The sequence below is a fragment of the Canis lupus genome, chromosome 14 (genome assembly GCF_048164855.1).
Source record: "Canis lupus baileyi chromosome 14, mCanLup2.hap1, whole genome shotgun sequence".
NCBI lineage: Eukaryota > Metazoa > Chordata > Mammalia > Carnivora > Canidae > Canis > Canis lupus.
Genome location: NC_132851.1, coordinates 31,543,946 through 31,558,182, shown reverse-complemented (window position 1 = coordinate 31,558,182; position 14,237 = coordinate 31,543,946). Strand labels below are relative to the sequence as shown.

The following is a 14,237-nucleotide window of genomic DNA, read 5'->3' as shown; positions in this document are numbered from 1 at the left end:
CCTGACTGGGGAAGCCCTCAGATGGTGGGACGCGGTGGAGATTAAGCTGGTGGAGTGCTTTTTGGCTTTATGAGACCTGCGATACACTCTGAGGGCTGAAAGACGAGACAGGAAGTCATCTTTGAACAACTCGAGGGGAGGATGCATGTCTGGAGGGTCATCCCAGAGCATGGGACACCCATTTCAGTGCCAGGGCCAGTGATGTGTGCCCATCCTAGAGCAACAGCACGGGAATCACAGCCCATGAGCCCTGCTGCTGGTGCCATGTTGGGTCGCCCAGTGAGTGGGTGAATGGACCCTAGGACTCTGGATGCTCCAGTTGGAAGCAAGTTTAGGATTCAAGTCCAACCTCCTCATTTTTAAAACCAGAAAACAAACACTGAGAAGGCAAGCATCCAGGCCAGTCCACCATCTGCCCCAAGGACAGGGTGGCACGTCCTTGCTCTCTCAGAATATTCCTCCAATCTTCACCCCCTGACCCATCCTGCCCCAGGCAGGCTCATAGCGCACACCCCTTCTATCACTTCCAAGACTCAATGCAAGATTCTGGGAAGGACAGGGCTGGACCCCTCCCTTCCTCTTCTTGGGGCCCCAGGCTCTCATTTCCTCTCCTTCCTCCCGCCCACCCCTACCGGGGTTAGCAGATCCACAGTCGGTGTCTCAAGCCTGGACTAGCCTCCAGACTGGGGGCCTTGGGGTGGGTGGGCACAGATGATATCACATCCCCTGGAATGTCCATTATTCATACTTTGAGAGGCATGGTTCCTTCTCATCTGGTTCTGTCTCCCTTTCCCCCTCTGCCTCCCCCTTTCCCAGAGAGGAGGAACAGGATGACAGTTGGTGGATTAGCAGAATGTCAAGGCTGGGCGAGATACAGAAGTGATTTTTGAAATCCAGTGTGTGTTAAGAATCACCAGGGTGCCAGCTGACATGCATGTACCTGGGGGCTCTCCCCAGGAATTCAGGCTCAGAGTCTTGGAATTCATATTTTTTCTCCTGAAGCTCTCTGAGCTTCCTTTTGGATTCCTCAACATGCTCCTCTCTGATAGCGTAAAAATCTACCTCCAACACATGAGCCATTCTTGACAGCGGAACAGAGATGACCATGTATCATCATTTCTCTAGAAATAAGAAGGGCCTGGGTGTGCAGCAAGGCTGTCAGCATCCATGGAACGAGCAAGTGAGTGGGCTATGAAACCGTGGATGGCATCAAGGGACTCAGGGTTGTAAGACCCAACTCTCAACTACAAGCACCCTCATTTATCATTACCACCACCACCATCAGCACCATTAGCACCACCACTGTCATCTTTACCACCATCACCACCACCACCACCACCACTATCATCATAACCACCACCGCCACCACCATCATTATCACCACCTCCATCATCATCCCCTTTATCACAGCACCACTATCATCATCACCACCACCACCATTATCACCACCACCACCATCAGTACCATCATCACTACCACTGCCATCTTTACCACCATCACCACCACCACCACCACCAACACCATCATCACCACTACCACCACCATCACCACTACCACCATCATCATCACCACCACCACCATCAGCACCATCTTCACCACCACTGTTATCTTTACCACCATCATTACCAACATCACCACCACCACCACCACTACCACTAATATAATAACCACCACTGCCACCACCATCATTATCACCACCTCCATCATCATCCCCTTTATCACAGCACCACTGTCATCATCACTACCACCACCATCAGCAACATCATCACCACCACTGTCATATTTACCACCATCACCACCACCACCACCATCATCATCACCACCATCATCAGCACCAGCACCACCACCACCACCACCACCACCACCACCACCACCACCACCATCATTATCATCAGCTTCATCATCACCTTCACAGCACTACCATCATCTTCACCACAGCCACCATCAGTATTTTTCTCTCCTATGTGATAATCCAACCATGTCCATTGACTCCTTCAAAATGTGCTAAGAAGCTGGCAGGATGTAGAAACCTTGGGAGCTTCAGGAGACCAACTCAGCCCTGAGCCCAGCACAGTCCACCAGTAAGTCTACCACTCCTCTCGCCCACCTGGTGCTGGGTCTGGGGTCTTTATGAACCCCTGCTCATTTGTTCAGACCTGGCACTTGCCTGCAGCCAGTGCTTCCACTCAAGCTGGGGCCCCCAACCCTGCTATTGGAGTGAAGTGAATCATGTCCCCACTTCCCCTTGGCTACGCTGGGGCTTCCCGTGCTTTATCTCTGTTTCATTCCTTAATCTTCTCAATAACCCAAGGAAACAAGTACTAATATTACATCTTTTCACAGATGACAAAACTGGCTCAGTGGACGAGCTGGGATTAGAACCCTTAATATCTGGCCCCCCTCCACCTATTAAAACCCATCTATGGACACTTGGCGTCTTCCCAGGCCAACACGGTCTAGTAATACACTACGTGAACCAGATATAGAATCTTACATTTCCTAGTAGCCAGAAAACTAGTAAGAAACCAGTGAAAGTCAGTTTCGTGTTCTATTCGTTTAACCCAACATATTAAAAATATTCTTATTTCAACATGGAGTCAATAGAAAAATCACAGTGAGCCTGTGGTGCTCCTGTACTCGTACTGAATCTTTGAAATCTGGTGTGTGTTCTACATCTCCCTTGGGATGGAGCCTCATTTCAGGTACCCAGTGGTCTCCTGTGGCAAGTGGCCATGAGGGACAGTGCCAGTATGAGGATGCTGGTGGCTTCATAGGTGTGGCCTCCAAGTGAGCTGCTGTACGTAGAGTGCTTGGGATACAGTGAACACTTCATTTGTGTTTACCTTCATTCTCATCAGCGTTACTGAGTCACCGGGAGCTCCAGGGGTGTTGAGTGAACGTACCATGTGCCAAAGCCTCGCTCTTAGACATTCACAGTATTGTATGGTTTGAGCTTGAAACTTCCTTCCTTGCTCTGCTTCCCCGACTGTGGTTGGCAGGCCTCCCAGCCCCTCCTGGGACTCCAGCCTGGCCCATTGCTGTCTTGCTTCCCTCTCTCCCATGTGGAGCTCACAGTATGTGTAACGGCCCCTCCCTGCTGCCCCGAGAGATGGCCAAGTCTCCTGGGAGGAATCCCAGGCGCAAATCCTTGTACAAAGCCAAAGGCAGCCTCCTGGCATTTGGCTGCTTTGCTGGCCTGGGACAGTGGCCTCTTCTATAAGCTGGGGGGGGAGGTGAGTCTGCCGTCGGGCCGGAGGTGCGGCCTCACCCACAGTCAGGGTCTGGTTCTCCAAGGAGCCCATCCCAGAGGGCGAAGCTTTGCCAAGCGCCGTGCCAGGTGGAAAGCTCCTGGTGGTGCCACACTCCCGCCAGCATCCCCCGGACAGGCGGCAAGTGGGGCAGGCCGCGGCCCCGAGCCGACCAGCAGAGCGTCTAAGTTGCAGGAAGAGGCTCCAAGCAGGGGCCTGGGGTGGGGTTTGAAATGCTGGCTCAGATCCAAAGCCGTGGACAGGGGTTGTAGAGGAGGCACAGGGTTTATGTTATGTTCTCACATTTTTAAAAGGGCTGTGCCGCATACCGGGCCACACCACCCCGTGGTCGGTCCCGGGAGCGGAGAATGAGCTTGCATCTCATATACCCTACACGTGCATCCGTGTACCATCACACACACCGTGGCGATTTACACACTCAGACGAGCCACGATCTCCGACACACGTGCACACACAAGCCCGTGCATATCCCCGCGTTTATATGGCAGACAGGACGTGGGTCTCACCTACACACTGACGACCACAGACCTAAAGTGTGCCCGGGGACTTACTGGCACGTAGTTTGCTTCTCCCAGTCCCAGGCTTCTGAGAGCCTTCAGCAGGGAGCTAGTAGGGCCGAGGTGGTGAGCCTCGATGAACGAGAGAAGACGGCGAGACCCAGAGCCGGTAAGGGACCTGCTGAAGCTGGCCCAGCCCTGGCAGAGCTTGCACCCAGCCTCTCTGTCCTGGAGACCTCCACCCCCGCCACCCGTCTTCCCCATGGGCGGGGGTGGCTGTTGTGTCTCTCTGGCCTCTACGTGCTGTAGGAGCAGAAACCATGGGCCTCTCATTTCTATATGGCTACGTGGGCCAGCTAGGCCGCAGGCTGTGTGGCACAGAGCAGCACCTAGGTTCAAAATTGCCAGCTGTGTGACCTCGGGCAAATGACTGAACCTCTCTGACCTTCAAGTTTCTGCATCGGCAAAGAGGGGTCATCACGTCTGCTTCGTAGTATTGCTGTAAGGGCTTTAGGGGGTGCTCGGTATATGCTAGTGAGTATCTGCTGGGTGACCTGAGGAAGGTCTCATATACACAGGCCCTTGGCTCGGGCCATTGGTTGCACCCACTAAACGTAGCCCCTTTCTCCTAGCGCAGGGTGGGTATTGTCCATGTAGAAGGAACAGAAGAATAAAGAGATGGAAAAACCAGTCAAATCTGTAAAATCCCCTCACGCCTTGATCACAGATCACATTCCCAAGGAGGCTCCGTGGAGTTTCTGAGCTCGCTGCCCTGTCCTGCTCAATTTCTCTCTTCCTGGTTGGCATCTTGCTCCTTCAATTCCAGAACTTTCAGATGGCATTTCACTATCTGATAGGGCAAGTCTTCCCTCAGAACTCTGCTTCCTCAACATGTTTCCCTCGGCACGTCTCACAAACGGCTCCTTCCATATGAACATCTATAATCATTTTTCCATGAAAATCCCCCGGGGCCCCCGGAGGAGCTTGCATTCCTGTTCTATGTTAGTTAGCAGAGGAAGGCCATGTATGGCGTTTGGCTAGAGAGCAAAGCCCTGGTCGCCATCTGTCTCACAGGCCTCACGGGGGGCATTAGGATGCTCCAAGAGCTCTCATGCTGGGCTTTGTCTGGGAGCCTCTGGATCTGGACACCAATGTGGGCTGGGTCATGTTGGGGGCCCAGAGAAGGTCCCCAAGTGGGGGGCTGCACAGAGGAGAGGTGCCCCACTGCCTCCCAGGAGCCTCCCCTCCATCCTGCTCTTCGTGTCTCTCTGGATTCTGGGCTCCCATGCTGCAGGTTCCCTGGGGATCTGGACCCCTCTCCTCCCCAGCACCCCCCATCCTGGGAGGTAACGGGCTCCAACGTACTTGGACCTGCCTACAGCTTCTTTCCTCCTCTTCGCTCAGACTCCTGCGACCCTGCCCCTCTCACCTCTTCTCCATCCACGCCTTGTCCTCCCAACCCTAGTAACCCCCAATAAAGGCTGCTTTGGCTCTCTGTGGTTTGCTCCAGTCTGTAGGAAACGCTCAGTTGACCCTAAGCTAGGAAAGCTCTGGAAGAAAGAGCAGGATTTGGCGGGCAGGAGAAGATCTCAATTTGAGCCCTGGCCACTTACGAATCGTGAGACCCTGGGCAAGTCCCTTGCTTGCCCTAAGCATCTGTTTCTTTCTTCCATAAAATGAAGTTAGCATCGCTTTTTGCAGCACGGCTTGGCACCAACCATGGGTGGGCCCCATGCAAGCTTTAAAGGATTTCACAAAAAAAATAAATTAATTAAAATAAAGGATTGCACAACCAACCACGCAGATGCACCCCTGCCCTCCTCAAACATACTACGGCGGCGCCTGGAGAAGCATCCATTCCCCCAGCTCCAGAGGCAACTGGGCTGGGTCGGCTCTCAGCCTCAGATCTGGTTAAATCAGAGCCCGGGACTCTGAGCCCATGGGCGAGTAGCTCTACCTTAAGCCTCAGCTTCCTCATCCACAAATGGGGCACGTTGATCACCAAAGAAGCTTCAGGGCTCGTGGGTAATGAAACCCTTCTTGCCACCTTCCCTCTGTCTCTTGGCGTCACCACAGGCAGCAGGCGCTGGCTGGGGCTGTGGGATCTTGGATTCAGGAGCTCTTCCCCGTTGCCCACCTCCTGCCCGTCCTGGGCCTGCGTCTACACCCGCAGACAGCAGGCTGGCTGTGTGCTGCCACGTGTCTTGCTCCCCTGGCTTCTCAGAGAGACCCTCTCCCTTGGCTTTGAAGGAGAGCCCTGGGGCAGGGAGAGGAGAGAGAGCACGCACAGGATCCCCCGAAACAGCCGGCTTCATGTCCGGGGCCCCAATGTGCATGTGCCCTTGCGCTGTAGGTGGCTGTGCCAGCCCGAGGCACCCGAGGTTGGGGTTCAAAAGCGTCCGCAAGCAGTGTTTGCCCAAAAGCAGCACTTTTGTGGAAAGCTGGCCTTCTCGGGTGTCTTCTGACTCCCCTACTTGTAGTATGTCCAGCATCTGGAGCCTTATTTTCCAAACCCAAAACTTGACAAGCCTCCTGCGGACTTCTTCGCTGTTCAGGGAGGAGTGACTGGCCCAAGGTCACACAGCCAGCCCGGGCACAGCTGGGTCTGGGGGCCAGGATCCCGACTCCCCAATCCACCAAGTGCCCCCTTTCTGCTGAGTTTCAGGTGTGAAAGGCGGGCGTGGAGCACCTGTTTGCTTTGTGCAACCCTGCCCACCCCCGCCCACCCTCCGCCACCGCGGGGGCTGCCCCCTTCCCGCTGCACAGCCCCGTCCTCCCCCTGGGCTTGGCCCTGGCCCCTCCGTGGGGGCCAGTCACTTCCAGCTCGCCCCCACGCTCCCAGCCCCCCTGGATCTGCCCACCCACGTAGCAGAACCAGTGGGAGAAGGGATCTGGGTCCCTTCTCTGAGCCCCTCCAGGCGGGACTCACCGTGGCGGCTGCTGCTGTCACTGCTGCCAGCGTCCAAGGCAGGAACCACCTCATGCCTGGAAGTCAGCGGCAACGGCATCGACGGAGCAGCCCAGAGGATCCGGCCGCCTCTCGGGGGAGCTGGGCCGAGAGACTGGCCTGGCCCATCAGGAGCACCAGATATGCCTCTTCCCACAGCCTTGGGGGGGGTTTTATTAAAGCAAGATCTGACGTCAGAGTTAAGGATAAACCCTGCATTTTCCTCTGAAAAAACTTTTCCTGCCTCTCTCTCTCTCTCTCTCTCTCTCTTTTTTTTCTCCTTTCTTCCCTCTGTCCCCACCTCCTGCCCAAGCTTGGCCAGCCTCTCTGGCTCTGACAGCTCTTAAAGGGAAAGTCACAGGGCTGTGATTTCACACTGGGGCAGTACATTCTCACGGAAGGGACTGGGGTCATCCCGCCCAGGTATTTCCCAAAGGTGGGGAGAGGTAAACCAGGGGAGGGTGCCAGGTGGAGGGGGGATAGGGTTACCCGGGCGGCCGGGGGAGGGGGACTTTGAACATGCTTCCAGAGGAGGCGAATAAGCTCCCTCCCATTTCTTCAGGCTGCTCCTACTTCTGGTTTTCATTTGCCATCATTCACTCTTCTCTCCCTGGCTGCGCTCAAAGGAGGATGGCTCTGAGCTGCAGCCATCTAGAAATGATAGGAATTTGCGAATGAACTCAGCTCCGGGGCCCAGGTTCTCATCAGCCCTCCCGACAAGTTAAAGCCACGGGGGCCAGTTTGCAGGCGCTGACTTTCTCTATCATCAGCCCGAGAGGGCCTTCGGGTGCTGGCACTGTGTCCCCCCGGTCCAGGCACTTGTTATCACGGTGGGTTTGGGTGCCTCGCCTTGTCCGTGCCGGACGCTGCCACACGGGTGAGGGGTCCCCACTGGGGGCCCCGCCTACCCTCAATCCAGCCTCCTCATCCCTGTGTGGATCTCAGCAACCGCCTCTTGACTGGCCCTGAGCCTCCCCTCCGGACGCCCGTCCTGTGTCCTCTACTGCTTCCCAGAGTCATCAGAGCGAACCTCGGAAAACAGAACCAAGATCTCTCCTGGCCACAGCTTCCCAGGAGCCTGCCCACGGGCTGAGGCCTCCCTGCACGCTTCTCTTACCACTCGGCCTTGCTGCTTCTCTCACATCCCAGTGAGGTCCCATCTCTGGGCCTCAGGGAGGCTCCCTACCCTGCAGTTCCCATAGCAGTCACTCCCCCTCTTCCCTTTACCTCCAGCCTATTCAAGGGGACATGGAGCGTGCACAGCTGCTCAGTGGGGGTGTAGGTTTACGTCATGGAGAGTGACTTTGTGACCATTGACATGACCCCACAAGAGGTGATCCTGAAGGTCTTTCCATTTATTGACCTGGGGCAGAGTCTCTTGCCTGACTCAGTCCTGCGACACATAAAGAGAGATCTTCTGGGGGCTCCTAGAAAAGATTGCATCCCTTGAGAGGAGAAAAAAATTTCTCGACTCATTATCTCTCTCTTTTTTAAAAAGATTTTGGAGATTTTATTTATTTATTTGTGAGAGACACAGAGACAGGCAGAGACATAGGCAGACGCAGAAGAAGGCTCCCCGTGGGGAGCCCGATGCGACACTCGATCCCAGGACCGGGATCATGACCTGAGCCGAAGGCAGATGCTCAACCACAGAGCCACCCAGGTGCTCTACTCATTCTCTTTTTACCTTGTGTGCGACGCTGATGGCTGGAGCCGCAGCAGTCATATTGGTTACATGAGGCACAAGCTGGAGGATGAAAAGTCAACATGCTGAGGATGGTAGAGCAGAAAGAGGAAAAAAGCCTGGTTCTTTAGGATATGATGGTGGTACTGAACCAAACCTGGAACAGCCTTCCTGTCACATTAGCTAACTCAGTGACTTACTGCTTAAGCTGTGGTTAGCTATTTTATTCCTTGGCATCAAACGCATCCTAACTGCTCTATGGGGCTTTACGAAAATCACACATGTCAAGTGGCCAAGGAGGGGTGGGTATGGTACATGGAGGCTGCTCAGTAAGTGTGAATCCTTGCTTGCTTCTCATGGACTTACTTGCTGCTCTTAAAAAGAAGCCCATGAAGCAAGCACTGCCAACAGGTGTCATTAAAGGAGTCACACAAGGTATTAGGTGCCACTCCAGGTCCAATGACCCTTGGATGAACACCAAGTACAGATCGGTCCTGTGCTAAGAGAGATCTGATGACTATAAAGGAGACAGAGTGGAAGCTCAGAGATGCTTGCTGATTTGGGGACATACATGAAGTTAATGGCAGGCCCAAGGCTCCAACCAAAGACCTTGACGAGGTAGAGTCAGGATCGGACACTTCCAAGCAAGTGAGCTTGACCTCCCAAAGCCTCTCGATATTCTCTGATAGGAGCCAAGCAGAACCCAGAGAGTCCTGGGCCATTTTGGAAAATCTGATGGTGGGACGCCTGGGTGCTTCAGTGGTTGAGCATCTGCCTTTGGCTCAGAGCATGATTCCGGATTCCCAGGATCGAGTCCTGCATTAGGCTCCTTGCATGGAGCCTGCTTCTCCTCCCTCTGCCTGTGTCTCTGCTTCTCTATCTGTGTCTCTCATGAATAAATAAATAAAATCTTAAGAAAAAAAAAGGAAAACTTGATAGCGACAAGCAATGGGAACAAGGTACCCACAGCATGCTACAGTGCTGAGCACTTGCACCTGCTGGTGAAGTCTCAGAGGGCTCAGCTGGTCCCACTGGAAGCCACCATTCTTCAGCACCAATGACACCCCGAGAGAGGTGACGTGGTGACTCAGGAGACGGACACCCCGGGTGCCACCGCAGTTCTGCTGCCTAGTGGAGGGCCTCGGACATTCAACAATCTCTCTGTACTTCAGTTTCCTTTGCATAAAGAAGCAGGGTTGCGTTAGTGCCAACCCCATGGGGTCGTCAGGAGGCCTGAACGGGACAAGTAGGTGTGTCCCAGCATTTGTGAAGGGAGGAGTCCGAATGGACCAGTATGACCGTGTCGTCCTCCTCTGTCCATCCTGTCTCAGGGGTTTGTTGTCTTGAAAGAGCTCATGGTGCAGCCTGGGGTGTGGCTGGGGTCAGCCTTGGTGGGTGGGGGTCCGGGACCAGGTGCTTCCCCCACACAAGCTGGACAAACTCTAAGTGACTGGCCGGTGGTGACGGGAACTCTAGCTCCCATTTATGGAGCATCCACCACATTCCAGTGACACCCGCTGTCGCACGGAATCCTCCTCTCAGTTCTGCACACAGCCTCCATCTCTCTGTCCCCATCCCCATCCTGCAGATGAGGAAGCCGAGGCCCCGGAGGATCGAGAACAGCTGGCCCATGGCAGAACAAGGATGGAACTCACACCCGAGTGGCTTCAAAACACGGCTTTCTTCAAGCAGACCAAGTGTTGAACAAATAAATGACTCAATGCAGGAACGAATGAACACAGGAGACGGACAGATGGCCGGGCAGATGGATGGATGCGTGTGGAGGTGAATCTACTATCTGGAATATTCCAGTTCCCAGGCCCTCCCAGGCCGGGCTCCACATCTTTGCTTTCTGCGTCCACGTGGCCCTTTCCCCTGACCGCTGTGCCCACCTAGGCCCTGGTGGGTCTCCTAGATTGTGAGGTCCAAGGTGAGACCAGCCCACAGCATCCTCTCTGCGCTGAACACATGGCAGCCGCACAGAACCTCATCCCATTGCCCCCAGGAGAGGGGCCCTCATGTGACCCCCAACTCCCGCCCAGGGGGCCCAGACATCATCCATAAGGAATGTTCTCACTTGGTCTCTGCTGAGGGCACAGGCAGGGTCCGGACGAGGTCATCTCTTCGACCTGCACCCACACTTGCTGCACAGCAGGTGCCCAAGGTGCATGGTGTGTGGCTGAAGGGGAGGCTGCGCAGGGCAGCATCTGGCTGGAGCCTCATTTCCAGAAGCCTCGGCTTCCGCCTCTCCCAGGTCCCTGCCTCCAGCTGTTTGCGTGTTCTCTCCCAGCCTGAGCACAGCTTCTAGGAGCTTCCTCCAGCAGACCTCCCAGAGGCTGTAAATAAATTCCAAAGAGGGGCTGGAGGAGGGGGTTCAAGAACAAAGGCCACTTGAGAGCATTCCTCTGCCAAACAGTAAGGCCGCCTTGACCAGAACCAGATGCATAGAAGATTCCAGAGACTCTGGGGACCAGGCACCCAGGAAGCCCAGATCTGCTCACGGCATATTTGTCATTTGTCCCGCGAATGAGCCGCGAGCCATGTTGTGCAGGCTGCACGATGCCAGTTCCTGGGGCCACTGAGACCCACACAGCTTACCCCTGCCTGGGAGACAGAGCTGGTCTCCTGGTCCAGCCTGACCACTTCAGAAGGCGCGGGAGGCGGATGTGGGTCCGCTCTGCTCTCCTCCTGGGGCCCAAGCAAGGATGGAAGGACCCTTGAAGGGGTGACCCCAGACTCCAGGTCTGCCCGGACTCCAAGGGGTCATGATCTCTCATGCTCAGCCGGGACATCTGGGTTCCAGGCAGCCCCCGGATGGCCGCCCTGCTTCCTGCTCGGTTCTAGAGCAAGAGAGCACTGCTAGTGTCATCCTTGGCCACACATGGGGACCCTTGGGACCCCTCACTTCTCACCTGGGAAGGTGGAGAGGAAAAGCCAGGGCATTGGGGTCAGGACGGTCTACGTCAAACTCTTGCCTTTGTTACGTACCAGGTGGCAGATCTTGGGGAAGCCACTTCTGGTCTCTGAGCCTGTTTTTCTGCCTGTAAAATGGGGGTAACGATCATATCCACCTCCTAGGCTGTGATGGAGACTAAACTAGTGCTCAGCTTGTGTTAGATGCTGAATATGTAATTACAATTAATATGCTATTTGCTCTTCATCACAGAGACTCTGTGTCCCCTCTGGGTCACCCTGAGCAACCCCTGAGTCTCCTCAGCCTGGCTGGGGGGTGGTACCCAATGTCCCCACTTCGTCTCTGTCCCTGCCTCCTCCAGGGAAACCCCACAGTCCTCCCAGTCCTCAGGGCCTGGGTGTCTGCTGGTCTCTTTGATGAAACTGAGTGGGGGTGGGTGCAAACTAGCAAAAAGAAATGGAAAAGTAGGACAGAGACCACAGTGCTACCGAGGCTGACTGGCTCCGGACTGTCCCTGGTGGCATTTGGAGGTTTCTCTTAAAGGGGTGGCAGGGACTCCTCGCCTGAGACCCTTGAATGCAAATATAAAGGTGCCTGAACTTGTCCACCCCGAGACTCCTTCCAGCCTGGACCCACAGGGTCTCTGGGGGCCCCTGACCTGGAGCATCTGCGGCGTCTCCCAACTTCCAAACCAGGGCACAGGTCCTGCAGGGCTCGGCCTGCCCGATGGGCATTCCCGGAGACAGGCAGACAGTTAGGCTTATTCTTCTTTTAAAAACTTTTTATTAAAGTGGATCTTGTGTGAAAATCCACACACCTTTAAGGGTACAGCTTGGCACATTTTATAAAAATTTTGAGAACACCCAGGTGCCCCTCACCCAGACCACTGTAGGAAGGTTCCCTCATGCTTCATCTCCCTAGTTGAAACCTATCTGTAAACATCATAATTATGACTCTGTCACTGTGGATTCATCTTGTCTGTTCTGGAGCTCCACATAAACGGATGTGCACCTGTTCATGGTCTTATGCATTTGGTTTCTTTGGGTCAACATCGTGTCTCCGAGATTCACCCACGTGGTGGCTGCTGTCATTGTTGTTTAGGGGTGCAGGGCTGTGGAGGTGCCCCTGTGTCCCTGCTGTGCACTCCGGGTATGTGGCACGGCCGCAGAGCCTAGCTTTGGGACCTGGCCCTTGCCTCTGCCCTGCGGGACCCAGCTGGGAAACGCTGTCTCTGGGTCCAGCTTTCACCCCCCCCTTGCCCTGGACCCAGGACCTGGGACTCCCCACTGGCTGGGAGGCAGCTGCTGTGGGTGGAAGTAGGGACACTCTCCCGACGCCACACCACACCTTTCCCTCTCTGCCCCTTCAGAGCCAACTCTGTGCCTTGCATGCAACACTGACTCCCATAGATGTTGGTTATAAAAATAAACCTCCTTCACCCTCTGCTAAAGGACGATGCTGTCTACCTCATGGGATTTAGTGAGTATCAAAGAAAATGTGCATCTCTCTGTGTCTCAGATCCCTGTTAAGAGTTGGCGACATGGGTTATTTCTCTGTGCCCAAGCCCTTCCCGTTTTTTTTTTTTTTTTCTTTTTTAAGACTAGTGTTTTGTTTTTTAAGATTTTATTTATTTATTCATGAGAGACACAAAGAGAGGCAGAGACACAGGCAGAGGGAGAAGCAGGCTCCATGCAGGGACCCCGATGCAGGACTCGATCCCAAGACCCCGGGATCATGCCCTGAGCCGAAGGCAGATGCTTAACCACTGAGCCACCCAGGCATCCCAAGACTGTAGTTTTAGGTTTTATTTTTTAAGTTTAAGATTTTATTTATTTATTTGAGAGAGAGAGAAAGAGGGTGCACAAGTGGCGGGGAGGGGGGCGGCGCAGAGGGAGAGAGAGAAACAGACTCCCCACTGAGTAGGAACCCTATGTGGGGCTCCATCCCAGGACCTTGAGATCATAATCTGAGCCAAAGACAGATGCTTAACCGACTGAGCCCCCCAGCCACCTCTAGTTTTAGGTTTAAAATAAAGTTGAGAGAAAGGCACTGCAATTTCCCATATGCCCACTGATCGTACACAGACACAGCCTCCCCACTATCACTGTCACCCACCAAAATGGCACATTTTCTAGCCAGGGGTGATCCTACACTGACTCATGATCATCACCCAGAGTCCACAGGCACATTAGGGCTCATCCTTGGGGTTGTACACTAGATAGGTGTGGACAGTTGTACAATGAAGCGCATCCATTAAAATATCATAGGGTATTTCCACTGCCCTAAAACCCTCTGTGCTCCGTCCATTCATCTCCCCTCACTCCAGCCCTCAGCAAGCACTGACCTTTTTACTGTGTCCATGGTTTTGCCTTTTTCAGAGCAATAGAATTGGAATTGTGCAGTATCTAGCCTTTTCAGATTGGTTCCTTCCACCTGGCGTTAAATTTTCTGAAGCTTCCTCCATGTCTCTATGCCTTCACAGCTCGTATCTTGTTAGCACTGAATAAAATTCCATTTTCTGTATATACCACAGGTTACTTATCCATTCACCTCCTGAAGGATGTCTTGGTTGCTTCCAAGTTTGGCAGCTACGAATAAAGCTGCGATGAACGTCTGCGTGCGGGTTTCTGTGTGGACATAAGTTCCCTGCTCCTTTGGGTAAATACCAAGGGGCACGATTGTTGGATCTATGGTAAGAGTACATTTATTCTTGTAAGACACCCCCAAATTGTCTGCCACAGTGGCTGCTCTGTTATGCAGCCTCACCATCAGTGAACGAGAGCTCCTATTGCTTCACATCCTCACCAGCGTTGGGTGTCGTCAGTGTTCCAGATCTGGGCCATTCTAGTAGGTGCACAGCAGTTCTTCACTATTGTTTGAATCTTTCCCTGGTTTCATTCATTCTCTCAGAGGCACTGGATGAAGC

The 14,237-nt window shown here is 54.0% G+C and overlaps 1 protein-coding gene across 1 annotated transcript in view; it reads right to left on the bottom strand.

Moving 5' to 3' along the window:
- CCN4 (cellular communication network factor 4) overlaps positions 1-6,984 on the bottom strand; it is a 38,531-nt gene extending 31,547 nt beyond the window's left edge. Inside the window, exon 1 of the mRNA XM_072774573.1 lies at positions 6,696-6,984. Within this exon, the coding sequence (XP_072630674.1) occupies positions 6,696-6,749 (54 nt within the window). The 5' untranslated portion in view covers positions 6,750-6,984. The remainder of the gene's footprint in view (positions 1-6,695) is intronic.
- Positions 6,985-14,237: the final 7,253 nt, after the last annotated feature.